This window comes from Aptenodytes patagonicus, chromosome W (genome assembly GCF_965638725.1).
Source record: "Aptenodytes patagonicus chromosome W, bAptPat1.pri.cur, whole genome shotgun sequence".
Classification (NCBI taxonomy): domain Eukaryota; kingdom Metazoa; phylum Chordata; class Aves; order Sphenisciformes; family Spheniscidae; genus Aptenodytes; species Aptenodytes patagonicus.
In genome coordinates, this window is record NC_134981.1 from 3,710,319 (window position 1) to 3,737,384 (window position 27,066).

Consider the following 27,066-nt stretch of genomic DNA (forward strand, 5'->3'; position numbering starts at 1 on the left):
TGCTTATGTGATGTCTTATAAGACTATAAATTCGCAGAGAAAGCATTAAAATGAATACTCTGAAAGTCTCTGCTATACTCCCATTGCTTTAAAGAACATAAAAATAACTAACAAAATCTCTTCGTCCCCCTCTTGCCACATACATAAATAGTAAATGCGCATGCATTCAAAGGTATACATTTCCAACATGCACTCCCATGGAATTGTATATGTTCAGGTTATTTTTGCTACACATTTTGGAAATCTCATTGGAGATACCCCCACAGACTCATTTTCCAGTCTGACAAAAGAATCTCAAGAGAAAGAATCTGAGTTTCACAGGGGGCAAGTGAAGATATCATCTCCGAATTCCTCAGAAATCTACGGCTGAATATTGTTTCCAAAAAGGATTTCTCCTCCGTCACTTGCATGCAATAGTTTTGTTATTGTTGGGTTGTTGGAAGGAAGGGGGAAAGATAAGGGCGTTTCAATTCATTGCTGAGATAAATGGATATCAACTTTTAAGTAGCTGACTCCAACTATTCAGCACTCAGAAGTCAAAGGTCTGTAATTGTGGAGACAAATTGCCTTTTTTAGACCTCTTTACAAAGCCGATGAGCTCTGCAGACCGGGAGGCAGTCAGTTGGGATCAGCCCCCGGGAAAGGAGCACCCGCGTTGCAGCTCACGCGTGCACCAGCCTTCTCCGAGGGCCTTTGCGTGGGTAGGGGGAGAGTTCCCAGTCATTCTTGGAGAACACACGCTGGTAGCAACCTCAACCTCAACCTCAACCAAGGAGGCGAGCATTATGTCAATAAAAGGCCTCCTGAAGAAGCATGAAGACACTTTGAGAGAAGTGTTGACGCTGGGAGATTAAGATAAATTGGGTGCATTCATGGAAAGGTCCCTTGAGCCCAACCCACCCTTTGTAAGGAGAATGGCCAACAGCCAGACTCTTGGAAAAAGGGAAACTCAACATTCCCCTAAGAAATAGTACCTTTTCTTTTAGTCTCCTCCGCAGCCTGTCTTTGGAAGACTGAAGCAAATTGATCTTGGGTCTTTCCCCAATGCGCTCGTGAATACTGTCTTTCCGCTTGGTCTCCGACTCCTGGATGTACTGCTGAGACTGCTTCTCCACAGCCTCTGGGCCCCGGTGTGTCTCCACGGGAATATGCACTGTGCAGATGGAGGTGTCCTCGATTTTCAAATTCTCAGTCTCTTTGGCGTTTCTGTGCGTTTCTTTGTCGTTGGGTGAGTGCTTCTGGTTGTGGTGCCATCTCCGGTTCTGGCTGTAGCCGTGGTGGCCTGTCCTGCCTGAGGAGTGAGGGGCCTGGCCTCCTTGGTAGAGTTTCTGGTGGTCCCTGTTGTGTTTGGTGCCACCTTGCTGATGATCTGCGTGCTGCTGAGACTTGTTCCCACCGGGAAGTCTCTGCTGTCGCCTGGAAAGTCAAAGGAAGTCATTAGTACATCCTTTCCTGCATGGTCCTGTTTGGTCAACACATCTTCTGTCCCACCAAACACCCTGGCCCTTGGCAGGTGGACTCTGTGGGTCTCCCCACCACAAAAGGGGAGCCAATTTCTTGGCATCTAACACAACCTAGTACCAACTCATGCCTCTAAATCTCTTTCAATAACAGGCATGTTTCAGCTGAAAGTTTTCATGAACAGTTAGATAACATGACTTTGGTTCCCAGGAAAACCCCAGGTTTCTGTGTTTTCTATGCTACTTCCACACTAAACCAGGGAAGACTTGGTTAGTCCCAGCTCAGCAGCGGGAAGTCAGGCAGGCAAGAAATAGCAGGAGATTTTTTTTTTCTGAAGACCTAAGGAGCTCCTGATAAGCCTGGCCTACAGCACCACTTGCTCCTCTTGCTTGCCACCTCTGCTGTACCAACATGGCATTGGTTTGCAGTGCATCATTTTAAGCGTATCAGGAATTTCTAAGAGAGCAAAAAAAGCTAAAAAGCGAATTACCGAGTAAAAGAGGTGCCCACACCAAACGGTTTTTGTTTGGCCTTTCTTTATGCGTGTCCTTCATCGTTGCTATGCTGGGAGAGGACGCATGTGTGGATGAAGAAGCTGAGGACCACGCATGGCTTCGGCAGCACGGGGAGCCAGGACCATTACCTCTGGATAGCAGGCTGGGTACATATGGCTCCAAACGGATAACATGGAAATTCAACAGGCACAAAGAGGAGGAATTGCCTGCAAATGGTTTGCTCGAGAGACTACAGCGGCTCAGAAGGGGTAAGCAAGCCCCTGTGTGCTGGCCATAACTGGTAGCCGAGATGGCAGGTCCTCAAAAAATCAATGGTTGAACGGAAGAAACGCTTTGGCAGCCTTGGACATTTCAGATTTCCACACGAGCTGCAGCATGGCTCTCCCCAGTGGAGAAGGCTGAGCCGGCATGCCATCGTCAAGGATGCAATTAAGATGGAGACGGTCCTGGCGTCGGCTGCCTTCGCCTGGGACTCTGCAGAGTTAGTCCTAAGCACGACAGCAGCTCCCTGCCTGCCTGCTGCCTTTTTAACGCTTGGTATTGGCTCTGAGAGCACGTGGGATGCTTTAATGCTCAGCTCCTTACAAGGCTGCTGGGAGCAGTGTTGGAGGCTCGCAAGGGACATCTCCCCAGCATCGTCCCCCGAAACAGGGAAACAACTGTGAGCGCTGCGGTGACCACACTGGTCTGCATCCGTACTGGTTTTGTAGCCGTTATAATCCCCCTGCTCGCCTTATCCCTTACCCCAAGCCCCCGCCCCCGTTCGGATAAATACCAGCGTTTATTTAAAACCCGTCGCATAGCAATTAATTTTATTTTCATCATCTGTACCGCTCGGCTAAGGGCGCTCGGATGAAGGAAGCGGCCATTCACAAATACATTTCAATGGTCAGCGGCTAAACAGTCTCCAACCCTGCCTGCCAAAGCCATCTGCCCATCAAATCTGTATTCCTTGGCATCCCCAGGAGTTAAAACCTATTTTCCGAGGCCAACTGGCTCTTAACCATAAAGAGCGAGGGCTCATGTTTGGCGAACGCAGGACGAAGAGGCTTGTTCGTGGTGGCAGTGGAAGGAATTTGTGTTTAGTCTCAGACCAGCGGATCCGGTTTTTGGAGATATTCAACGTGGTGGGTTTTTTTTTGTTTTTTTTTTTTTTTTGCAAGCTGAATGGCAGGGAATTAAAAAAAAAAAAAAAAAAAAGAAGGACCTGGGGAAAGCTTTCCTGTTTGCTGGAGCTTACAAGCATTTTATGAGTACAGATTCTCCACATCAAGTTTTCCTGGCATTTCTTTGTTTCCTCTCAGTAACGCAATCACATAAACCGCTTTGTAAAGAGCAACGCTTATTAAAAGGGGAATGTCAAAATAAAAGTTAGTTAAAACCCTTATCTAGTACTGAGCCCTCACATGCTTAAGCGTGCAAGAGCTTTGCTGATATAATTCAGCGTTTGCTTTCTGTGGTTTTGCTCTTCTCTCGCCTCAGACATCTGAGTTTAACTGTTTGGGTGCACTTTTATTCCTGGGTCATTAGCCAGACAGGCTGCTACTGTATTTAAGCTGCAAATATTGCACAGAAATGACAAAAGTTGCACACAGACACAGCTTTAATTTAAGCAGAGGTAAGGCAAAATGCCTGGAAACGAGCTGGGAACCAACCTCTGCTGTAAATTCCTGCAAGAAATGCGTGCAGGGACATTTTTTTTTTTCCTAAAGACATAATGATATTATAAACCAAACCGTTTCTGTTTAAGGGCTGTGAAAGAAAAAAAAAAAATGGTTTAAGATTACAAAAAACCACTTAAGCCAATGTGGAATGTGCAAGATTGTTCGGTTTGGGGCTTTTGCAATAGGACAGGGAGAGGACAGGCAGCTCCGTCCCCTTACAGGACAGCTAAAAAGCAGTATCCCCATGGCAAGGAGCAGAGCAAACACAAACCGAAGCTCTGCAGTCACTGACCACAGGATGGAAAACACCAGAGTTAAACAAGTTAGGAAAAAAAAATTGCAAGAAATGAAAGGCAAAGGAAGGAGAATGGCAAACAAGAAGCAATGTCCGTGACTTGGCAGCAGGCAGGGGTCTAGACGATAATCCAGCATTCAGGCAGAGACTCGTTGTGTGCTTTTATCTTCCCAACACCCCAGCGAAGAAGAAAAGCCAAGAAGAAATAGGACTCTGCAGCAAAGAAGAGCCAAAGCAGGGAGAACGGGGCCCAGATCTTAAAACTTTTTTGACTGCACAGCATCGCAAAGCCCGGGAGGTTGGGATGACCCATCCTTGCTCTCAGGTGTGACCAAGGTGCTGGGGACATAGACAGCCCCAGGGAGGGGCAAGATGGGGACAAGGGCACCCCACCACATGCATCCGCTGGGGGCTGAGTTGATGGAACACAACCTCGTGCGTGCTCGAGAGCAGGAGAGCCGAGATGGTGGCCTGGGGTGACCTGCCAAGCTTAGGGAACCAGACCATGTAGGAACCCAAAGGCACCTCCCAGCCCAGGGTTTTAGGCTTGCCATGCCGAAGGGAGGAACAGCTGAAGCTTGAATCCCACAGCAACATCTCCGAGAAAAGGAAGAATCCACCCCAGAAAAATGCTGCAGCTACTGGGAAATCTTTCTTCTGTCCCTCTCTGCTCATCCTTTGCTGTAAGGACACGGTGCCTTGCGGGGAACCCGGCTTCAGCTACAAGAAAAAGTACCTAGAGAGCACACCGGTCTCTTACTTCTTGCCTCTGTTTAATGTTAAATAACTCTTTTCACTTCAAAGGCCAGATTCTGATTCAGCTCAAAACTCCCCCTGACTTCAGTGGGACCAGGGGTTTGGCCATCAGTCAACGTGGAGACTTAAAGAGACGTTCAGAGTTACAAAGAAACTGCAGAAGAACTAAAACCCAAGGGGAGACAGTCAGGGTTGCCAAGCTGGAAATAGGATGGTATCGCTTGTGCTATCATTTCTCCACTGATTTTTTTATTTAATTAACTAAATGAGATACCTTTCAACAGAATTTAGATCTGACAAATGTCTGCTCTGTCAGAGGAGCCTACGCAAACAAATCTAAGGCTTCAGCTGTCTCGGTGATTACCAGCCTACGTGCTCAGAAATACGGGATTCCTGCAAGTTTTTACTACATCGTTTGCTCCCAAGGAAAGGGGCTGGAAGGCACAAGGCTGGGGAAAATAACTCCAGACACGTGGACAGCTGTGGTCTAAAACACAGTTGCTCCGTCCCGTCAGCCCTGCTCATATCCCCCCGAGCGAGACAAGTCCTCCGAGAGCCCCCACCATTTGTCTGGCATGTGGAGAGCTGGAGGACAACGTGGGGTTACATTCTCCTGGTGGTTGCACGGAGATTTGGTCAGGCAATTCCTGCAAATACTGAGAGGTAAGGAGCTACAGCTCCAATGGCACTCGAGACATTTAACCCGCGGTGCAGAGCATCCCGAACGGACTGAGATCCCATCCGTGGGCTCAGGGACTGGATGCTTTGGATATCCTGGATCTTGCCTTCGAAGAACCTGCCTGGACATCGTGCTTGCCCTCAATCCCAGACAACTCTCCCATGGGACAAACCCTCTTGGGCACGCTAAGCCTCTCACAGAGGAGGGATGCTGGTTTTGTCCTGCTTTCATGCAGAGCCTGATACCTGGTGGGCACGGCCAGGGCCACGGACTTGCAGCCACTCAGGCAAGAAGTCGAGAACAAAGAGCGGTGCCATGGCCAAGGTCAAACCTTCTGCTTCCCCTTCATCCTTCTGGTGAATGGAAACATTCCTCACTGCATTCTGCAGACAGAAAGTTTCTCTCTTTCTTCTGCCCAGGCAGGATCTCACCTTTGTGCCAGGATCAGGCCCAGGAATATGGTGCTAAGTCTTGGGAGTATCTCATGATCAACTTTGCTATTAACACGCCTGCAATTAATTAGCAATTGCCGTTATAAGGGATAGATTAAGATCTGCTGCAGGAATGGACTCTGTGGGACCTTCCACTCCTATGAGGATCCCAGGTCCCACTTATCCGTGGCACCCCCCAACGCTAGAAGAGTAGAGCATCCCCAAGGCACGCAGCAACTGTACCTGCGAATGGAGGACTAGTGGGGCTGGCTCTACGGGATGAAGGGCCACCTCCCTCCCACCTTCTTTTTGAAAATCCCACAGTAATTTTCCATTGAGGGAGGGAAATTAAATAAAACTCTTAGAGACACCACTGAAAGATTTAAATTCACAGAGACTGATAGCAACTGGGTTCTTCACGGCTGTACTAGCCAGCTGCCCTGAAAAGGGAAAGGGCAGGAAGAAGCAGAGTCCCCTGAAACATCCCCTGAACAAAGCAATGTCTCTAGGCTCAGGCTTTCCGAACTAAGCATTTCATGCACCATGAAACCTGACGGCAACCCCATCCCTGGCCAGGGACGCAGTTGACGATGGCATGGCTTGGAGAGAGGTACCCCGCCAGCCCTGCCAGCTCCTCTGCATCCCACCACCGCGTTCCACCAGCACATCCTCCCCTCTGCCCCCAGCAGCCGTGCAGATTACGTGGCAGTCTTGGATCCCATGAGTAGGGGATGCAGCTCCCCAAATAACCGGACTGGCACCCCCGAGCAGGCGCTGCTGGAGGGGTTCGCCATTGGCACTGGCTTTGGACACCTAAGGGACATCGTGGTCCAAACTGGAAGGCCTGAAGGATCCCAGTTAGGAGCTGGTGGAATTTTACAGCATCTAAAACTGGTCCTGGAGGTCTAATTCTGCACTGGGAGGTCAATGGGAATATTGCTATTAATATAATGAGGAGGAATTTCTATACTAGAGGCCTGACTTCCCCCAAAAGTATTCTTCACCAAGCCTGCCTCCAAAGGCACTGTGATGTTTTACGTGTGTGTACTATGATAACTCAGCGTTGCTTTGGTGCGGGGAGCACCACACTCCAGCCATGGCCATTTTCTATCCTCGCTATGATTGAGAATGGGAAACACTCAAATAAGCTTGACGGTTCCACACAATTTAATCAAAAACCTCAAAACCCCACAGAAAGCAACAACCACCAGCTCCAAGGATGAAGAACACAGGACTTCTGTGTGTGTTTTCCCTTTGGCTTTCTCTCTCTAACTGGTTTCACTTGGCTCCAGTTTCATTTTTGTTTGCATTTTTCTCAGATGAGAAGGGAACAAGATGTCATGATCACTCCTGAAAACAAAAGTGAAATTATTCACATTTCTTTTATGCCTTTCTGTCACTAGGGTTAAAGTCTATCCCGATCAATAGACCCAGCCCACGCGTCCGGATGGGCATGGCATTTTGGAAGCGTAGAAAACCCACCTGTCAAAACGGTGGTGATCAGGATCTCAAATCATCTTCAAACAGTTGAGACATGATGCGTGCTTTAGGTCTTACACGTACGCATCCTTGAAAACATACAATGAACTCCAGAAGACAAGCACAGCCAACAAAAACAACCCTGTGAGGGTAGAGATGTTTTTGATGAGGCTCACAGCATCTGGCTGCTGGGAAAAGCATTATGAAACCTTCAGATGAGCTGCCTACCTGGGAAAAAGTCCTCTGGTCACCACCTTGGTCTTGGGGTACAGCTGCTGCTGACAACCCTCCCTTGGGCCTGGACATCACGCCTGTCTTTGTTTGCTAAAGATGATTTCGTTTGGCCTTTACAACACAACTAGACTCACTATAAACCAACTTGGTAGCATTGATTTTTATGACGAGGGTGGTGAAACACTGGCCCAGGTTGCCCAGAGAGGTGGTGGATGCCCCATCCCTGGAAACATTCCAGGTCAGGTTGGACGGGGCTCTGAGCGACCTGATCTAGTTGAAGATGTCCCTGCTCGTTGCAAGGAGTTGGACTAGATGGCCTTTAGAGGTCCCTTCCAACCCAAACCATTCCGTGATTCTGTGACTGAAAGACAGAGACACCCAAGGTGCTCATGCAGTAATGCATCCAAAAAATGGGTGTAGGGTTGACGCAAAGCACGGTTCATCATGGGATGCACTGTCTTCTGCTATGGGATGCTGACTGATTTGGCCTTTCCAAACACACAAACGGACCTGATTTCTCCCTGTGCCTTCCTGCAGCATCGCTTCACGCCATCGGTGTCCACTACTTCTCCCACCACAGTGATGGACACCCCACTCACAGGACCACCAGATGAGCGCCCAGTCTGCAGGCTGTGCTGCAGGAGCAGAGACAGCCCTGCTGGGCTGAAACGACACGGCACAAAGTCCATCGGAGCAGACCCAGCAACGCATTGAAGAGCAAACTTGTCTGCTGCTGAAGTCCAATGAAAGTCCTCACATGCTGCAATGCTTGGCCGCACAGGCTGCCTGAGTCAGCTATTTTCTTCTAAGCTTCATGGAAATGAATCTTCAGGAGGAATTTAAGTAGCTGTTTTGCAACACCAGCTTGGGAAAGACATCCCAAGTACAGATGGCATGCGAGATAGCTCCAAAACAGCTCTTTAAATGCTTTGCTGGATCTCCCACAAATCATTAGGGATGTCCAGATGGAGGCCCTTGTTGCACAGGGTGGGCAACCAGCTAGGAAGACACCCCCTGGACTTCAAGGCTGACTGCCCAGACTGGTGTAGAAATCACTGCAGTGATTTCATGTAGAAATTGCTTGGAAATGGTTCTCTTCATAAACTACATTGCTTGGAATTATGTTTTTGGATTCTTAGCGTATTGTAAACATGACTGCAAAAATTACATGAAAACCATAGGAAAATACAGTGACAAGGAACTGAATCCAGTTTAGTTGAAATAGTTTAAACCTGAAAGACACAACCACGGCACACGACGTTTTCCAAAAATCTGCTGAGCGCAAATACACACGGATCCTGGACTACTGGTAAGAATGTGACTTGAATGAATATAGATTCATCTTTTACTACTATGCAATAAAAGAGCTTATATCGCAGACTCCAGGCTGCCTCCTTTAAAAATACACCAAGGCTGATCAGTTATCCCAAGATCCGATAATCCTCCAAGAGATATAAGCTTTAAACCCGTGCCAAGATGCACAGACACAGCCCACCACCATCCCTCCATGGTCCTGTCCCTCAAGACACAACCTAAATAGTACGTACGAGCCCCCACCTGCTGCCTTTTTGTTCAGCTGTCTTCCTTTAGACCTCTGTGACTCTTTGACCTGCAAGCAAGGAGACATCCTAGGTTTTTTCCATCTCCTATTTATACCAGTGCTTTCTAGTGAAGAAATAAATGTCTTTCCTGTAGAAGCTAAGGCAAGATTTGACAGGATCTCCTAACAGCTGTCCAGACACATGAGCTGACCCAAAGTCCACGGCAAGCAATTACTTCCGACACGGGGATCTGGTAAAACACCAACTCAAGGAGCAGAGATGCTTTGGACTTATGTGTGCCAGAAGCCTTTATCAAACACGTTAAACAAACTTCTTTAAAAATGATGCAGCATGCTATAGCATTTAGCGTAGAGCTTTGGGAGCTAGGATCCATCTGGACATCGACTTATTGCAACCCAATGACAATCCTAAGCAGCTTCCCAAATGTTTACCTAAGTCTGTCCCACTGTCAAAAGAAGAGTTGTCTCCTCTTGTCCCCATTCCTGCCTCCTCTCTCATGCTACCCCTAACGCTCACGTGGATGTGCTGAGCTGTGCCAGGGTCTGATCCACTCCAAAAATTTACTTTCTCTTGGATGAGTTTCCACTCATCAGTTTGGAAGGGAACATGCAGCTCAGGGTGAGGCACAGAGCTGGGTCACCTTCTGCAGCTCCAGCGTCCCGTAGCTGCTTGGAGACCAGCACCCCCAGCTTTAAGTGGGAAATTGGGATGATCCATAGCATCTGCACAACGCTGGGAATGGATGGAGCGATGTTAGTTTAAATGAAATAAAAAGAAGCCTGTTGTCCACTCATGCCCTGGAGGCTGTCACGCTAAATAAAGACATTATCAGAGAAAGAGCAGATACTCAGCGCCTTCATGCCTGTTAATGACCCCGGCACCTTCCAAATCAATATAGGGACTCTCTTTCCCACAGATGGTCCCTTGGAGACAGACTGCTGTGGCTTTAGTAGGAATAAATGGAAACAAAACAGTTAACAAATATCCAAAAATAGAGTGTAGTTAACTTTTTTTTTTTTTTAATACAGAGATGAAAAATCCCTGGGTGATTTACGTGCCAGCAGAGATATTAGCTGCATATAATAGATGCAATATTTTTAATACTAATATTTTGGGCTGAGACAAGAGTGGGAATGGAAAGTATTTCCAGTGCCTTGACTTCTTTATTTTGCAAACATCAGTTGCTAACTGGGGTCAGACAGAAATATTGTTTCTGCAACAAGAGCCCAAACAACTCGAGCTGGCAACTTCTTCACGCACTAACCATGCCAGGAGGCCCTGCAGAGCTTCAGCACGTTGCTCCGTCCCAGGTCTCCGGGGCCAACGTCCCCAACTTGGGCTTGCAGGGAGAAGGAGTGGGTGGTAAATGCTCTCCTGCAGAGAGGGTGGCTACTTGCTGTGGCCAAAAACTGGAAGTCACCACCCAAACTGTGCAGCCACACCATTGAAGTGCTGCTGGGCTTCTCCAAATGGGCCAGGTGTCATGGAAAGACCTCGTGTGACACAGAGGATGCCGTAAAACCTTTTTTTACCCATCGAAAGCATCAACCTCTGCTTGCCCTTACCTCTCAGTTCAGTTGCCAGATAACTCTGGAGAGCAACCTGGCAGCAGAAAGCCCTCGGTGCTCGTTCCAAGTGATCACCACCAACGGCACATTTATATTTGAGGATTGAAAGCAGGAGAAAGAAACAAGTTATTTCACTTTATATTCACTCCAGCAACCAGCTGCTGACAAGACCTCCATGAACTCGTGTTGGAAAACAACATGTAGATGGATAAACCCATTTCCAGTACTGAGGAGCCGTGCCGGAAACACTCCACCAAAGAGAAAGCCATTTCAATAACAGATCGGTTTCCTAGTGCAGAGGAACCTGCCGCTATATTTCCTTCCCTCAATTCTGGCCGGCTGAAATAGCATCACGTAGACGATTGTGTTTTGCACTACATGACACTAAAAGAGCAGCCTTGAAGGACAGTCTCATGGGTGACGGGGTTCACACATACAAGGATCTGGTGGCCGTGGGTTCACTGCGAGGTCTGCGGTGGGGGAAGGTCCAACCACAGCCCCTTCCCTCCTTTCTGCCTTGGTTTCCTCGCGGGGAAAGGGGGGATGCTGAGAGCAGCCCTCTGCCAAAAAGCACTTTGAGGTTGATGGACAACAAAACACTGCAGCATTGTTTCATCTCTGGCTGTCTTCCCTGGGGACAGCTCTTGCATTGCTTCCCCGTGACTCTTCCTACAGCTGACTGACCCAACAGCACCCTATGCTTGCCCACACGATGAAGACTTTCCTGCCAGGTTGGTTAAAAATAAATAAGTGACATCATCAGCTACCAAAGCAACACCAATACAACCAAGATGACCAAGGTGCCCTGGGTGGAGGGCCACAAAAAATGGTCAGGGGGATGGAACACCTCTCCTATGAGGACAGGCTGAGAGAGTTGGGGTTGTTCAGCCTGGAGAAGAGAAGGCTTCGGGGAGACCTTATTGCGGCCTGTCAGTACTTCAAGGGGGCTTATGAGAAAGATGGGGACAGACTTTTTAGTAGGGCCTGTTGCGACAGGACAAGGGGGAATGGCTTTAAACTAAAAGAGGGTAGAATCAGACTAGACAGAAGGAAGAAATGTTTTACGCTGAGGGTGGTGAAACACTGGCCCAGGTTGCCCAGAGAGGGGGTGGATGCCCCATCCCTGGAAACATTCCAGGTCAGGTTGGACGGGGCTCTGAGCAACCTGATCTAGTTGAAGATGTCCCTGCTCGTTGCGGGGGGTTGGACTAGATGGCCTTTAGAGGTCCCTTCCAACCCAAACCATTCGATGATTCTATGATCCCAGAGCAGGCACTGCTGAATGCTTCTGTTGATGGTCTTGCTTTCAAAATGGTACAAACTGTATTAAACGCTGACTCCCACTTTGCTGAACAGAACTGAAGAGCTAAGGTAGTACTCAATGGGCACATAGTCTGCAGGCACAGCCACGTGAGCACTTTAACTCTCATGACATGAAAAGAAGGATGGTTCAAAATAAGCAAAAGGAGATATTTCTTCACATAATGCACAGTTAAACTGTGGAGCTATGCTATAGGAGATGTGCGTACCAGGTGTTTACAAGGGTTCAAAAAGCACATTGCCAAAGTCATGCAAGGAAAATCCACTAGGAGCTACTGGACACAAAGGTGAGCAAATGTGGTCCTGCAGATCTTCAAAGTGTAAATTCCTGGAGAATCATAGAATCATTTTGGTTGGAAAGGAACCTTAAGATCATCGAGTCCAACCGTTAAGAAGAGGAGAGCACTGCTGGGAAGCAGCATTACATGCATACCTGGTTCTTCTCACTCTCCTCCTGGTGTCCATTGCTGGTCACCAAGCCAGGTGGTCTGGTGTCACCCATCACAGCTCTCCTCCTGCTCTTACTGAACTCCAGACCAGCTCCGGCACACCACTAGCACATCTAATTGCAAATGAAAAACTCCTGCCCCTCTGCTGATGCAGGATGGCATGGCAACCATAAGATAAGACAAGTTATCTCCCAGCTGGGCGGAGGGGTTGCAGCGTAAGGCACTCTGCATGCACAGCCAGCAGCACGTGCAGGCAATTACCACCACCCAGCTCACGTGCCGTAATTCATTAAGCCGCAGTAACGCAATCACCCAGCTGAGCCCTTTTAGGAACAAACCGCCAAGACAATATTGTCCTCTGGGGACCTGCAGTTCGGAGAATTAATTTAGTGTAATAACTCCCAGCGATGTTGCGGACAATCAAACTGAAAGAAACGATGATCTGTCTCTAAATTGCCTGTAACCAACCCCTCAGCTGATGCCCTGCTCATCGGCGACCGCCGGCTCTGCTCGGGCAGGAGGGGCAAGTGCCGACTGTTTGTTCAGGACTTTCATGCATATGAACACTTAATCCTTGAGGAACCTCATCGTGAAGGACCAGCACTCCAACAAGGAGTTCTTCATGTTGTTCTCTGGGATGCTCAGCTTCAGCCAGTGCAGCTTTCTTAAGTCATTTGGTTTCATTTTAGGCAGTCTGTGAGGAGCAGGGAGTTGGACTCGACCCTTATGGGATCCTTCCAATTCAAGATATTCTGTGATTCCTCTCTGAGATGCACCTTTAGTGCAGTTGTTCCTGAAAACGTGGCCTGTCCTTCAGCACTGGTTCAATTTTTCTAATTCTTAAGCAGGACAGCGACTATTATTTTAACAGCATCTCTGCTTAGGTGCTTTCAGCTGCCTAGAAGAGTTTTTTGCATCGTTACGCTCTAAACGCTATGATTTAGCTAGATGCTAGCATTGCTACTCATCATTGCAGGCAAGTACACCACCAGAGACTTACTTTTGTCCTTAAAAAGAAAAAAATTATTGGTCCCGAGTTTGCTCAGGAGAAGAGCTCTCCCACCAATGGCAGCTTTTCGCAGCCACCATTATGCTGGCGCAACTCCTCTGCACCCTGCTGAGCGTGGACGGCCGTGACATCCCTGGTGGGTTTGGGCTGTTCCCTCTGCAACCCCGAAGAGAGTCCCCGTGGTGGCTCCAGTAACCACCATCAGCTCCCAGGAGGGCACGGAGGAGACAGGAGCATAAGGAGGAGGATGAAAACCTGATTTCCAGATGCTGCTCCACGGGTTCAGACCCACGTTAAACCTAATTAATTTGACTCGGAAATCCTACTGAGAAGGAAAAGGGTGTTTCAACCTTTTCAATTCCTTCCCTTCCTCTTTCTTCTGCTTCAACACCGTTTGTTGAGTTCACTAAAAGCACTGCAAATCATTTAGCTCAATGCTAGTTTTCAACAAGTACCCAGTCCATCCAAAACATTTCGTTTTGTTCCAGCTAGGAACAGCACTTCGGCACTAAAATAACGACTTGATATTGTTGCTTTCTTTAATAAACATCCTCTCCTCTCACTGCAAAGCCCTCAGTAAATGGCCCTGGAAGAACAAAAGACATTTCTGTATTGTTTTAAGTTCTCTTCCTTTCTGAAAAACCTCAATTAAAACAGTGAAAAAGCAAACGTGTCGCTACTATACTCTGTAATTATGAACTCATTTCTATTCACTCGCCCAGCAGGAGAGGTTTGTCCTGGTGACCTCTGAAAATGGGTTTCTAAGGCTTTTCCAAAATTTCACAGCCTTAAAAACGACACTTTCATGTCAGCCGTAAAACAGTTCACCTTCGCCTTCACCCAAAATAACTCGCAATCTTAAAATCCAGGGTGAGGGCCATTCCTGTGACTATTTTTATTTGTGAAAGGAGCCCTAGCGCTGGCCATTAATAGATTGGCATGGCAGCGTCTCTGGAAATAGTGCAACCCTTCAAGGCAGCGTGAAAATTGCATGAACACGGGCTGTCAGCTTATTGTAAAGAGTTTTCAAGTAAATACCTTGCATGGCACACCCCTGAGTGATTTTGGGGCTTTTCTTAGCAATCTTTCCAGCACAAAAATTACCTGGCCTGAAGAGGACGTGTGCCGTTGCGATCCCAACCTCTTGACTAGCCCATGCAATGCTTGCGGGAACAAGCGTGGAGTTTTCTTTTGGTAAAGTCTACTGAGAAGACATTTTGCAAGAGAGAATGTTGGGACAACTTGGTTATATATGTATATATCTTGGTTATATATATGTGTATACATATATCTTTAAGCGGAGAGTGAAAGACAAGGAGAGTAAACAAGAGGGAAAACCATTTTTTTATAAGAGATGAAATAGTGGACAAGAAGATGATGCCTGAGAAGTCAGAATCAGATAATAATGATGCAGAGCAGCAGATTTTCATGTAAAATAAAGTAGTATTGTCCTTTAAACACAAGCTAGTCAATAGCTTTAAAATTCACACACAGGACTACGAGCCACACCGCTTTAGGGTCCATTCCTGACCCTCCCATGATTTCACGTGCCCATGACACACCTAGGCACATATATCTCTTTTCTCTTAACATTTAGGACCAAATCCAAGGGAGCACATCCACATCCACAACACAGCTTAGGCAGAGCCAAGGACCCTACAGCTCTCATCAACCAATTTCCAAAATCCCACCCAACCCCAAGGGTTTGGGTCAGCTCACGTTTTGTGTTAGGACATACCAGATCCATGAACTGGACATCCACCCACCAGCTCCCTTCTAGAAGAAACCTTCTAGAAGAAGGTGCAAATTGTTAAGTGAAGTGAAAACGAGTTAGGGATTGTAGCAGGAGTTGGCAATGCCTTGGAGGGGCTCAGGGCTAAACCTTTCCACCTGTGATGACAACGGTTTGCTCCGTCGACACCTGTTTACAAAAAACTAAGGGCAAAACCCCCAACTACACACTTCACCCAGGCTGCTGAAACACCCGTGACTGGTGTCAACTCCTGCTCATTAGCAGTGCTGAGCCGGCTTGGCTGGTAGACTCAGGTAGGATGTACCTACACAGCTGATGGGTAAGGAGGGCTCGCTCTGGCCAGTGAAGCCAGGCAGCCTCAACAAGGGGTCGAGCTAAATGTGGGTGAGGGATCTCATCAGCTGTGTGCATATTCCAGGTACAGACACAAGCCCGTTTTCTTCAGACACCAGAAATACTTATGGCAAGCATGGTCAGAAGTGGACACTGCTGCCCCCAAAGCTTCTCAAGAAGTGCCAAGGCAGTACTCTCTGCGAGCACGAAAATGTCTCGGTGGAAACCCTTGCTTTCCTTGGCTGGGAAGAGATTTCTCCTCCATGAGACGGGACAGAACGGGATGCCCAGTCTCAAGTCTTTGTTCTTGCTGAAGAGAGCCCAGAAACAAATCCCCGTCCCAGCGCTTCCTCCGGCACAAGGTGTTTTGGCTCAACTCCTCACACAGCTCTTTGTTTTTCAGACTTCCTTGGTTCTGGTCAACATGGGAAGGCACAATAAAGCAAGGAAACCTGTTCTCATAAGATGGCCAGACTCATTTTTCTTATGTGGGCACCAGAAGATCTCAGTGAGAAGCTTTCCAGGGCTCTCCAAGCACCTATGATTTCCACCTTTGGGAATCCCCACCTTGTCCCAGGGGAAGGGGAATCCTCCCTCCTCTCCACGCAGCATCAGATTATTGTAGGGTTGTTCACAAAGTTCAGTCTTGTGCAGGACTTTTACCAGAGTGCCATGGTGGAGACTTTCAGGCCCTGTGCATATGTGCCTAGCGTACAGAACCACAAGAGAAAATACCATTTAATGCATGGAGCACACAGGCACGGGGAGGGGATTACACAGCTTCACACAGACGGTGGGTTCAAATTGCCTAATTTTAGGTGTCTGCGATGTCAGAGGCCAAATGTGAGGTGGGGATCTAAACTCCATGGCAGCTCAACCAGGTGGTGGAGACTGGGGAGTGAGTCACCAGGCCAAATGCCTGCTTCATGCTGAGATGAACCATCCTTCAAACTACAGTGACTGCATCCCCTCTGAGCATAACGGGAACTTTGGCACCCAGTTCATATATAGTCAACTTAGTTATGGACACATGCGGTGGGATTTAGGTGGTGGTGTCACTCGAGATGCTCTGTTGCATCTTGTCAGGCTCCCACCCCATTTCGGTGCAGGTTTCACAAGGTCCAGTGTCCGGTAGCTCCTTCCACGGGTTTCATGATATGCTAGGGCATCTGAAATAGCAGCTGTGATCATGGAGGTGAATCCCAGCAGTCTCTGATAAAGGTGAGGACTGAAATGAGGTCTGCCATGTTTCCCCCAGGGCCCTGGACACAAGAGCAGTTGCCTTGCTAACCTTCTCCCTAGTTGTATAGCCACCACAAGCTCCTGCTCCCCGTTCCCTAACACTCACAAGAATGGTCAGCAGCAGAAAAGGAGCGAAGAGCTGTCCGTGCCAACAACTCACTGTCCTGCAGCCCAGCCCCTGCCGCCACACAGGAGAAAGATACCTAATAAATACCGAGTTTTGATGAAATCAGGTGTCCCTCCTCCACAGCCACACACCGAAGTTCTCCTGGATTTTTTGCTGGAGCAATTATTTTGCTTTCTGTGAAGTAACATCATAAGACCCTCAGCTTATCCAAGCAGGCCATTACATTTCTATTGAGGTTTCGTAACAGTAAAATGTTTTGCCGGTGCTACATAAAGTCTTTCAATCAGCTGCAGAGATGGAGAAAAACAACCTGCAAAAGCCTCCTGATGCCATAAAGTCTACTGGCAGCTTGGCAATTCAGGTTAAATTTAGTCTGCAGGACAGAGGTCACTTCAGTCGCCAAGATCATAAAAAAAAAAAAAGGAATAAAAAGTCTTGTGTTGTAGAGTTTTTATGTAATGACAAAGCCGCTCTCAATAGAGAGGTGGCAACCCTGCAGCTGGGAAACGCACCCAGCTCTCTCCTGCCACTGCCTCCTGGCATTAAAAAAAAGGAACAATGAAAGGAAAGGATTAAATTTGCTTAGATGAGTATCTTTTAACCCTTCTGCACCATGCCTTTGGCTAGGCACACAAGGAGGACGGAGCAGATATGGAGAACAGTAATGGATACGCATCTCCTGAAGTCCTGCTCATGTGGATTGCATCCTGTTGAACTCATAAAGGTTTATTTTTCTCTTTGCATTAGTCTTGAGCCCACAGAGCGCTCCGATATTTGCAGAAGTACATTTTCCCCGCATCACATGAAATGCAAAATCCTTTTAGTTGTTGCTAGCGTCGGGAAAGGAGCTGTAAATACGGCATCGCCTTTCGTGGCGTGTTTTGCAGCCGCACCATCTGCCTTCAGGGGTGACTCACGGCTGGGCCTATTTTCACTGACACCCTCAGTGTGTAAGGGCTTAGCGCTGATCACAACAGCAGAAACAAGAGCAGCTGGGTGGAAAACCCCTACTCACCCCGCCACAGCTTGAGACACGGGTGACAGGCAAAACAAACTCCCTGATGGATGCTAAATACCAACTGCTCCACCTTACTGCTACTGGTGTTTCACATGGACCGCTCAGCTAATGGGAAGACCCCACGTGTGCAGCTCTGGGGACGGTGCTGGGGCAGGCAAGTGGCTCTAAGATGAGCCAGTCTAGGACTGATGCTAGATATAAACTTGGTTGAACTTCAGACGGCTTCTGCAGAGCTGTTTGATCATCTGTGTCCTGTAGGTACCAGGGCTGGGGTTACTGCACAGGGATGGTGTTGGACTATTACAGCCCCATGCCATGCTGTGTCCTGTTCACTGAGCTCAGAGCACGGTGCAAAGGCAGCGAGGGGTCTTGATGTAGCCAAGCCACCTCCAGATCTCAGCTCCAAGAGGTCCCTCCTGACAAAAAGCTGCAGTGCCGCCCAGCAGCTCCACCCGTGGCTGAGTCACCTCCAGCCGGATGCCCGCGGGTCATCAGGAGGCGGCTTTTTGATCATTCAAGGACTGCTCCTTCAACGGGGAGCCTGGTGCAGGCTTTGTTCTCAACAACCTCCTCCTGAGAGCGGGGTCCCAGCACCATGACCCCTGGCAGAGCCTTCTCCTCGACGCCTGGAAGGAAGGGCAGTGGGGCTGGGCGATGCCAGCGCGTCTGGCCAGCGCAGCTCTGCGGGTAGGAAGGGGCTCCTGCTTGACCCCTCCTGATACCATCTCTGCCCTGCTCCATCACTGCCTTGCCCAAAGAGCAGCTGATGGACTAACCAGGTCCCAACGACTCCAGGTCTTCGTACGGACCTACCCGATAGCCTTGTAAGAGGGTATGGGAGTAACTACAAACACAGGGAGGAAGGACTTTGTGCCACTGCAACCCCCTCCAGTTCCCTACATCTGTTACTCTCTTGGTGGCAATCAAGGCAGACCTTCCTCTGATTTCCAGTCTTAATTACATGGCCAGTTTTATCTGCTTGCTGTTCACAGCAGCGCATTTCTTCAGCAGAAATAGCCCTTCTCCCCCTGCGCCGTTTACCCCCGGGTACCTCGAGAGCATCCGCATCCGCTCCCAGCCTCTGCCGGGCAAGGCTGAACCAGCCGACATGTGCGAAGCAGCATTTCCTTCTCTGGGCTTTCAAGTTTATTTTATCTTTCACTTCCCTGGGTGACCCTGGCTCCTCATATTAACAAACAACAACAAAAAAAAAGCAGAAAACTTTTGCTTTACGTCTCATCTCATCTCAAATCCCCCTTGCTAATGGCTCCATCTCATTCCAGCGTCATGCAGTCCTGCAACTCCCACCCGACCCCATACCTCCTCCCCGAACGAGGAGATCTTGCCCTTGAAGGAGCAAGCTGGGCAAAGCTGATTCCTGTGATGTTTTATGACAGGGTAAAGTGGTAGAGTGCCCTTTATGGTGTTTTGAAAGGAAATTGTACAGGAACAATGTCCCGAGCAGCGTGGCTATTGAAAACCCTTCACAAAAGGAGTTTGCCACAAGAGGAAAAGCAGCTTAATCAGTCGAACTAATCACTGTAGGTGGTTGAGTGTCCCTGAGGGTCTGTAAAATCAAATATAATGGGAAAAGAAATATATCACAGCTTGCCTACGCTCCTTGGCGGAGCCACCGGCGGATCTGGGACGTTCCCTGCCTGGCCCCGAGCCCGCCGTGATGGTCCTTTGCAGGTCCCTATGCAGGGCCATGCTCGCCTCTGTGCAAGGCCCTGGCTGGGGCCAAGTGGACCAGCTGGGATATGCCCCGGGAGGTCCCTCAGCAACGTGGTGGCCCGTCGGGATGAGCCGGGCTCCGAGCAGGGAGGCAGGACGGGGGTGCCCACCCACGTGCACTCACCCCAGCTAACCCGGTTTTCGGCGTGGGCGCGAGCAGGAGGGGTCAGCGGCGCTTACACAACCCTCCTGCTTCAGGAAGAGGAAACCGTCCCTGACAGCCACCCGGGGCTCTCCGGGGAAGGAGGATATTTCTGCCTCCCCCAGCTCTGAATCTAATTAAAAACAGAAAACAACACACACACACACACACACAAAAAAAAAAATCCAGACTGTTTTTTCCTGATCATTTAAGTGTAAAGCCAAGTTAACGGTAGGAAGCAAACTGGGACAACGCAAGAGAAAACTTGGGGACGTGTCTGTAATCCTGTTGTCAAAAGCTGTAAGTATTTGGGGCACGCTGAAGGGAGATGGGGAAAGCACACAAGCCTCTTTGCTCCCACCCCTTCTCTCCGTGTATGAGCCAGGAGGAGCTACGCAGTCTTCTGCTCCAGCTCCTTATCCCCACGCAAGGGCTTTATGAGGGATGGATTTCCCAGGTGCAGAAATACCCCTCTTAAACCCCCATCCAACAGGAGAAGGAGGGGATGACACGAAGTTCAGCCACAGCTACGGGTGACGGTCCTTCACCCGAGGCTGGCCGTGGTCCCCAACAGCCCTGGCCAGGTCAGGCAGAGCAGCCCCTTGTGGCTCCGGTCATCCCAAAGCCTGGAGACACACCAGCTGTGCACGGAGGAAGCACAAGGGATCCACACCTTTTTTCCTGAAGAGAGGAATTCAGATGCCTTTTGGAAAGGGGGGATTGATTAACTCTTAGGCTTTTACTCCATCCTCTCCAAGACATGGGGCTGCGCTTCCCTCTATCATCCTCTCCTGTCCTTGCCCATAGACTGACCACCAAAAGCCCCGTGAGATACCAGCCAGCATCTACGCACACATGAGGATTTCCTTTTGGTAAGGTATTCAGCCTGATTTGACTTCTGAATCCAACAAGATGTGATTGAACCAATGTGATTACAATGGCGCAAACTTTTTAAGACTTCTCCAGCAACCTTTTCCCAGTCCTCAGCAAAACTGTCCCCTTCCTTAGGTGATGCAGAACAATTTCAGCACTCTCTTAACCAGAAGACCAAGAAGTAGGTACGAATTCACCTGTCTTAACCCACTGCAACTCCATATATTCCTTGTAAATCCTATCTAAATGGGGCAACATTTCTTATCACTCCTACAAGGCTGGTGCAAGCCTCTGTGCATGCATTTTTGGGCCATGGGGTTTGGCCAGCTGGACCCTCCATCCCAAAACACATCATACCAGGATGCCATGGGAACTGGAGAAACCCTGTGCAGCACCAAGTTGACTTGCAATGCTTCGATACTTAAGAAAGGGCGTTTATCGGGAACTTTTTAAAAACAAGGGGCCAAACTCAGAGCCCACCTGCCCAAGGAGACCACGTCCCAGCACAGCTTGTGCTCCGCTAGCAGAGAGGCATTGGGTTGGGAAGGGTCGGAGCAGAGGACTTGAGAAATGGGTCCGTTGTGCCCCATATCCCAGAGTATTTTTTTTCTCTCGACGGCTTGCAGGAGAGAAGGGCAGGAGAGGTCCTGCCACCACCCAGGGAAAGTCCCTCCTACCCAAGAGGTAGTTGCCTATGGGAGGTCAAACCAAGTTGCCTTTGGTGATATGGAGGTAGGGTGGGTCTTGTGCGGCAGCAAACGGCGGATTAGCGTTTGGGACAATAAAACTCTCATTGGTGTTCAACACTTGCTCACGTGGACATCTACGAAAAAACTTGCCTCTGCTGCTCTCCTTCAACAATCCCATCAAGCAGTGATGCTCTCCACCACCCTCATCAGGAGGTGACAAGTTACACCTCATGTGTCTAAACCAAGAGAGAAAACACCGGGTGTGGGATTTCTGTTGGGTGAGGTGGGGAGGGCGATACTTCTCCCTGGTCTCCTGCCCTGATTATAAGCTCTTTGCAACAAGGACCTCACCACCTCCCGTAGGCTTTTACACCGCCTTGTGCAACCAAACCCTCCACCAGGTGTGGCTCTGATGTTGATCGCTGTTACCGAAAATGTGTCCAACAAACCCACAGTGGTCCTTAACAGGGAAAGTCGAAGCCTGTTTTAATGACACCTCTAATTCGCTCTTCATATCTACCTTATGCAACAAATGAAGCATGCATCCCATGGAAAAATGACTTGTGGAACATAAAAACGTATTCTATATGCAAGGAGAGAGCTATGGTTGCACGCCCATAGGGTTGCTTGTCCCCAAGGGAGTGAAAGGTGCACGGCAGAGACCTCAGGGTAGGTGAGCCGCGCTCCTCCACAACGCGGTGACAGCATTTCCCGAGGAAAGGTGACGGGAAGGAAGCAGGGACGGGCGCTATTTATAGCATGGCCGGACGTCAGCATCATTTCGCATGAGAAACAAAAGGTGCTTCGCTAGCCCAAGACGTGGCCCCTTCTGAATGTCACTGTCACGGAGGGGAGAGGAGCCCACGCGCGCTCTAGGGGGGAACCGGTATCATTTATAAGACCAGCTGGAAAAAAATAGGCAGATTTCTGGGTACCAATGTGCTTTATCAGCTCTTTTATAATAGCTGTGTCATATAAAGTACCAGCCAACCTGAAGGTCAGCTACAACCAGGCAAGGCCAGGTGGACCTGCGCATCGTGCAGAGGTCAGCCTGGGGGCTGACTCCTCGACCCACGCTGGATGTCCACTTGCGAGCGGTGACTCCTGCACATGGCAGGAGGATGCCCACCGTGGTCACCTGGGATGTGTCATCCTTCTCAGAGGAGGCAGGTCCTGGGCAGGGAGAGACGGTGCACTACAGACAGGCATCGCTCGTGGGGTGTGGGGCGCTGCTTAGTGCCAGGTGCTCACCGCCTTCAGGAGAAGGGGAAAAGCTGCTCGATGAAAACCAGACCCAACTGCGCCAGGGCTTTGGGGCCACACCTGCTTCTAAGCAACGGAGCAGGACAACCTCTTTTCTTCTTGCAAATCCATTGCGCATCAACCCTACTCCCACCCTTGGCTGCTACCAACCCCTTTCTAAGAAACCAGCTCTTCCTCCCTTGGGTCCAGGCATCCTAACTGCTTCCTAACTCCCCTCCCAACCCACGCGCCACCAAATGGCCTCGCTCAGCCTCTCCCAAGCCTCGCTGCCTCCGATGGCCCATCCACTGTCCTGCAATTTTGAATCCAGATGAGGTTTAAAACAAAAACCCCGTAACTCCCAACTGTTTTGCTGGCCATAAAATCTCATCCTGAGGGATGTTTATACCACCTGTGTGGCTCCACCAGCTCCGAAATGAAGCTCTTCTCCCCCAGAATGATGCCTGGGACATTAAGATAATAGCACTGCAATAAAGTGTGAACAGCTTTGTAACCTGTTTGTGCTCCAATACAGTCTGGGTTTTTTATCCTATTCCCTTTTTTTTCCCTCTATTTCTACCCTTTTTTTTTTTCTTATTTCTACCATTCTGAGACCTCACTAACTGCTAGAAATCAATTTTAAGGAGCGAGTGCTCTCTGGGGGCATCTAAAGAGGCACTAGAAGGACTAAAACTTCCCTCCTAGTCCCAAATGCACTGCAGAGGCAAGGGGACCCTGAAAACCCCCAGCATCAAGCCATGTGGTGCGGGGAGAAGGGGGCTGCTGAGGTCCCCAGCCGAAGTCTAGGGGATGGGGCCATGCCTTTTCAGCTTAGGTAATTATTTAAGAGACTGTTGTTTCACTCCACTCCCTCAACCTGGGCTTCTTAGCTTTTTCCAATTAAAATAAGTATGTTTTTCTGTCTAAGCTTGGACACGACCATGGATGTCTGTGCAGGACTGCATCCCCTCTGCTCTTTCCATTTTATTTCATTCGTGATTGCTTAGAGCTGAAACGGTCCCATGTCTCCTCCCGCATGATGCCATGTCAACTGGGTTTTAAGGCTTCTGTCTCTCCTCCTGGGATATTATCCCAGTGCTACTTGGTCTGGGCTGTATCTCACCCTGTGATCTTCCAACCCCAGCCCAAGGCAGTTTCTTTTGCTATCTCTCCTTGCCATCTGTGCGGGAGGCAGGGATGCCCTGCGGGGGCTGAATGCTTCTGTCTGCTGATGGTTTATCTGAAGGGACCAGAAAGAAATACACATCTGGCGTGATCCCTCAGGCCGGCTGTGTTTTCGGATGGGAGGGAAGAACCAACACGCAGTTCCATGGCTCTGGTCCAGCGCAGCTTTGGGCATGGGGCTTCAGGCAGGAGACCCCTTTGCTCTGCAGGTCTCCTCTCCCGCAGCATCACGCACTCTTCGGATGGTGGAGGAAGACCTGCTTGGTGAGCCGGGATGGGAGCAGGATGCTCCAACCTCTGCTGTGATTTCTCAGGGAGCCCAGCCCAGCGCTGCGAGGAAGCCCACCCAGCCCTCTCTTGCAACACAAGCAGACTTCAGCTTGGTTTTAACCACGTTTCGGTGATCACAGAGCTGCAACCCAGCTGAAACAAGCCCTTTTTTTTTTCCCTAGATCACAAGACGAAATTGTCTTCAAATTGCATACAAGAAAAAAGGAGGGAGACCCAAAGAGGAGAGAAAACAGAGTTTGCTGCTGACGAACCGCCCTGCCCACAGAAGAATGTTTCTAGGATGCCGGAGCAAATTCTTTTCAGCTGTTTTTTGGTCCCTGGTAAAATTTGGGAAAACCAAACCAAGCACAGGATTAACTACATCATGGCTGTTCACGAGTCGAGAAGTGATGGAGAGATTTGAGGACACACTCCAACAGCTGTTACAGGTGTCTGTAGGACTCCCCCAAAAATCCCCACGTGAGGCATCACAGCTCAGACCCAGATTTCGGATCACTCTAGGAGAAGACACTGGCCACTTTCTCTCCTGTTAAATAACATTAACCTTGCAAACTCCTGGTTTTAGAAATGCTTTATTGCCCCAGTTGTGTTGTCTCAGCCACAGCAGAACACACTGGCAGAAATAAAACTGCATCTACAACTAACTCCCTTGTTCCCCGCTTATTTTCACATTTAACCATAGTCGTGACTCCTATCAAGGACTCTAGATGCCCTTATATAATTAAATATGCAATTTACACAATTAAATATCAAATCGACCCAATTAAATTAACTCAATGGATTGAAATCACCACTGCCACAGGAACTCAGCTGCCTATTTAGCACACCCCCTCCTTCACGCAGACAGGCACCCGACGCTTGCTGCAAACCCCTCTCAACCATACCCACTTTGCAGGCGACCCTGAAAGTCAGCAAATTTTGCTTTTCAATAGAAAGGGAGGAAGCAAGTCACAAGGACTCAAAGCTTTTATAGATAATACCTTGCCAGCTGCCTCTTCTAACACAAGTTGGGGGGATCTGGCTATGCTGGAACAAGTATAAGGGGAAGAGGAGGTCCTTAAGATACTCCTGGAGCAATATAGGACATACCCCACATTTAAAAGACAAACCAGAGGGATGGACAGACTCTGCATTTTCAGGACGTTAGTGCTCAAATAAGGGTTTATGCATTAACCCAACGCTGGCAGCTGCTGAAGAGCAGTATTGTCCAAAGACCCTCCATGAGACAGTGGGGGAAGATGTGCAATGAAGAAGAGAAGATAAAAAAAAAAAAAAATTAAAGAGGTTTCACCTACCTCCGGTCGTTTCTCCTCCTTCTGAACAGTTTTTTGGTGTGTGCAATTTCAGCTTCATGAGGCAACGGATGGTAACCCTGTAAAACAGAGGGAAAAGCAGCGATCAGCTCCAAGTTACAGGAGGCATCAATATGGAAGGGGTCAGCATGAGACAGAGCTGTACACCCAACTTGTGAGCATGATAAAAGAAACAGTTCCCATCCAAACACCCTTACAACATCTCAGACCCTATTGAAGCAGGTCTGGAAATCCACAGACTTGTGCCCTCTCAGGGCCGTTGCAACGAGCAGGGAATGAAGTTACCTGCAATTTCTCTATGGGAGAAACCACACGGGGCAAATAACTGGACCACGTATGGATGGATCCCAATATACACCATCTACAGGGAATTCACCCACTTCACACACGACATTGCTGATACTGGTGCACCTAAACCATCCACTTTCACTGAGTTGTTTCCTTCGGATTTATTTATTTATCTAAAACTCAGCTGTAACAATGTCCGCACGGGGATGATGCTCAGCAGCATTTTGAGGATACTGGAGTAAGCAAACATGAGCCACAGCTAGCTGGTCTGTTGGGGCTGCGCCCCCATGCCATTAGCAAGTCAACGACATTGCCATGAGCATCTTGCTGTGCTTGCCCACTGTGAGCTAGTCAACCCATGCCACCCCTGGGGTAGGGACGGGTGGCATCCACCTACTTGGAAACAATTGAGATGACCAGGACATTAAATGATTTGCCCCGGTCACGTCAGTGGAAGAGCTGTGTGTCTTGGACAAGCTGCTGCCTTGTCCTCTCTCCACTGAAGGTGCCGACTCTCTGACTTAGTATGTTCATCTGATAAGGGGGATGCTGTATTTACCATCCTACTATGGGCATCGTGAAGCTTCATTAATGTGAGCAAAGAGCACTGAGGTTCCTGGACGAAAGGCACTATGTAAGTGCAAAGTATTATTTATTTTCCAGGGACTACAGAGCTGTCATAACCATAATGATTTTTATTTATGCAGTATTGTACTTCCCAGGCTGGCAATAAAAGCCCTGTAAAAGTCACTCCTTTTATTTCCATCGCAATCTATCTTAGCCTCTAAGGTCCAGCCGTTGCTGGTGAATCACCATGTGCAAGGGGCCACGAGGGAGCAGCCTGGGCAAGGGCAAGGGCTGGGTGGGAACGCGTCTTATCGAGCAGCAGCTTTGTCACATTGGCATGACAACATAACACACTGACTTCAAAAAACAGTCCCTCTCTGCGTGAAGAGCCTTAAAAATGACAGTTAATTTTAGTAGCAGTTACTGAGTTAATAATATTTTTTGAGTTCCTCTGGTGGAAGATGTAACGGAGGAGAAAGGTTGCTGGGGATGGTAATAAATTTAGGCTTGCAGACCGGAGAAGGCATCCCCGAGTCCAAGACCAGCAGGGTTTATTGTGAGCACCCATCCTGGCCATCTGCAAACAGCCTGGAGAAACTGCTACTGCAGCAACCCTACAGCTCCCACGGCAGCTGGAGCCTTCCACTTCAGAGACCTTCGCTCTTCAAGACTTCAAGCAATGAAGAACTCACCCAGCCCCTGGGTAAGTCCTGCTGCTGGCTAGCACGTCCTCATCTGAATCTTGCTTTGGCTGCAGTCTTCAAGTGTGCTTCCCAAGAAGGTAGCTTCCCTTTTAACTTTCTTCTTCACTATTAACTCTTCCAGAGAAAATCAGATGTGCCATGAT

The 27,066-nt window shown here is 48.9% G+C and overlaps 1 protein-coding gene across 4 annotated transcripts in view; it reads right to left on the bottom strand.

Moving 5' to 3' along the window:
- Positions 1-27,066, bottom strand: part of LOC143171847 (CBP80/20-dependent translation initiation factor-like) — a 149,755-nt gene that overhangs the window by 43,565 nt on the left and 79,124 nt on the right. For all 4 annotated transcript variants that reach the window (XM_076360940.1, XM_076360939.1, XM_076360936.1 and 1 more), the window contains 2 exons: positions 25,347-25,423; positions 975-1,416 (listed from right to left, as the gene is read on the bottom strand). In XM_076360940.1, the coding sequence (XP_076217055.1) occupies positions 975-1,416; positions 25,347-25,423 (519 nt within the window). The remainder of the gene's footprint in view (positions 1-974; positions 1,417-25,346; positions 25,424-27,066) is intronic.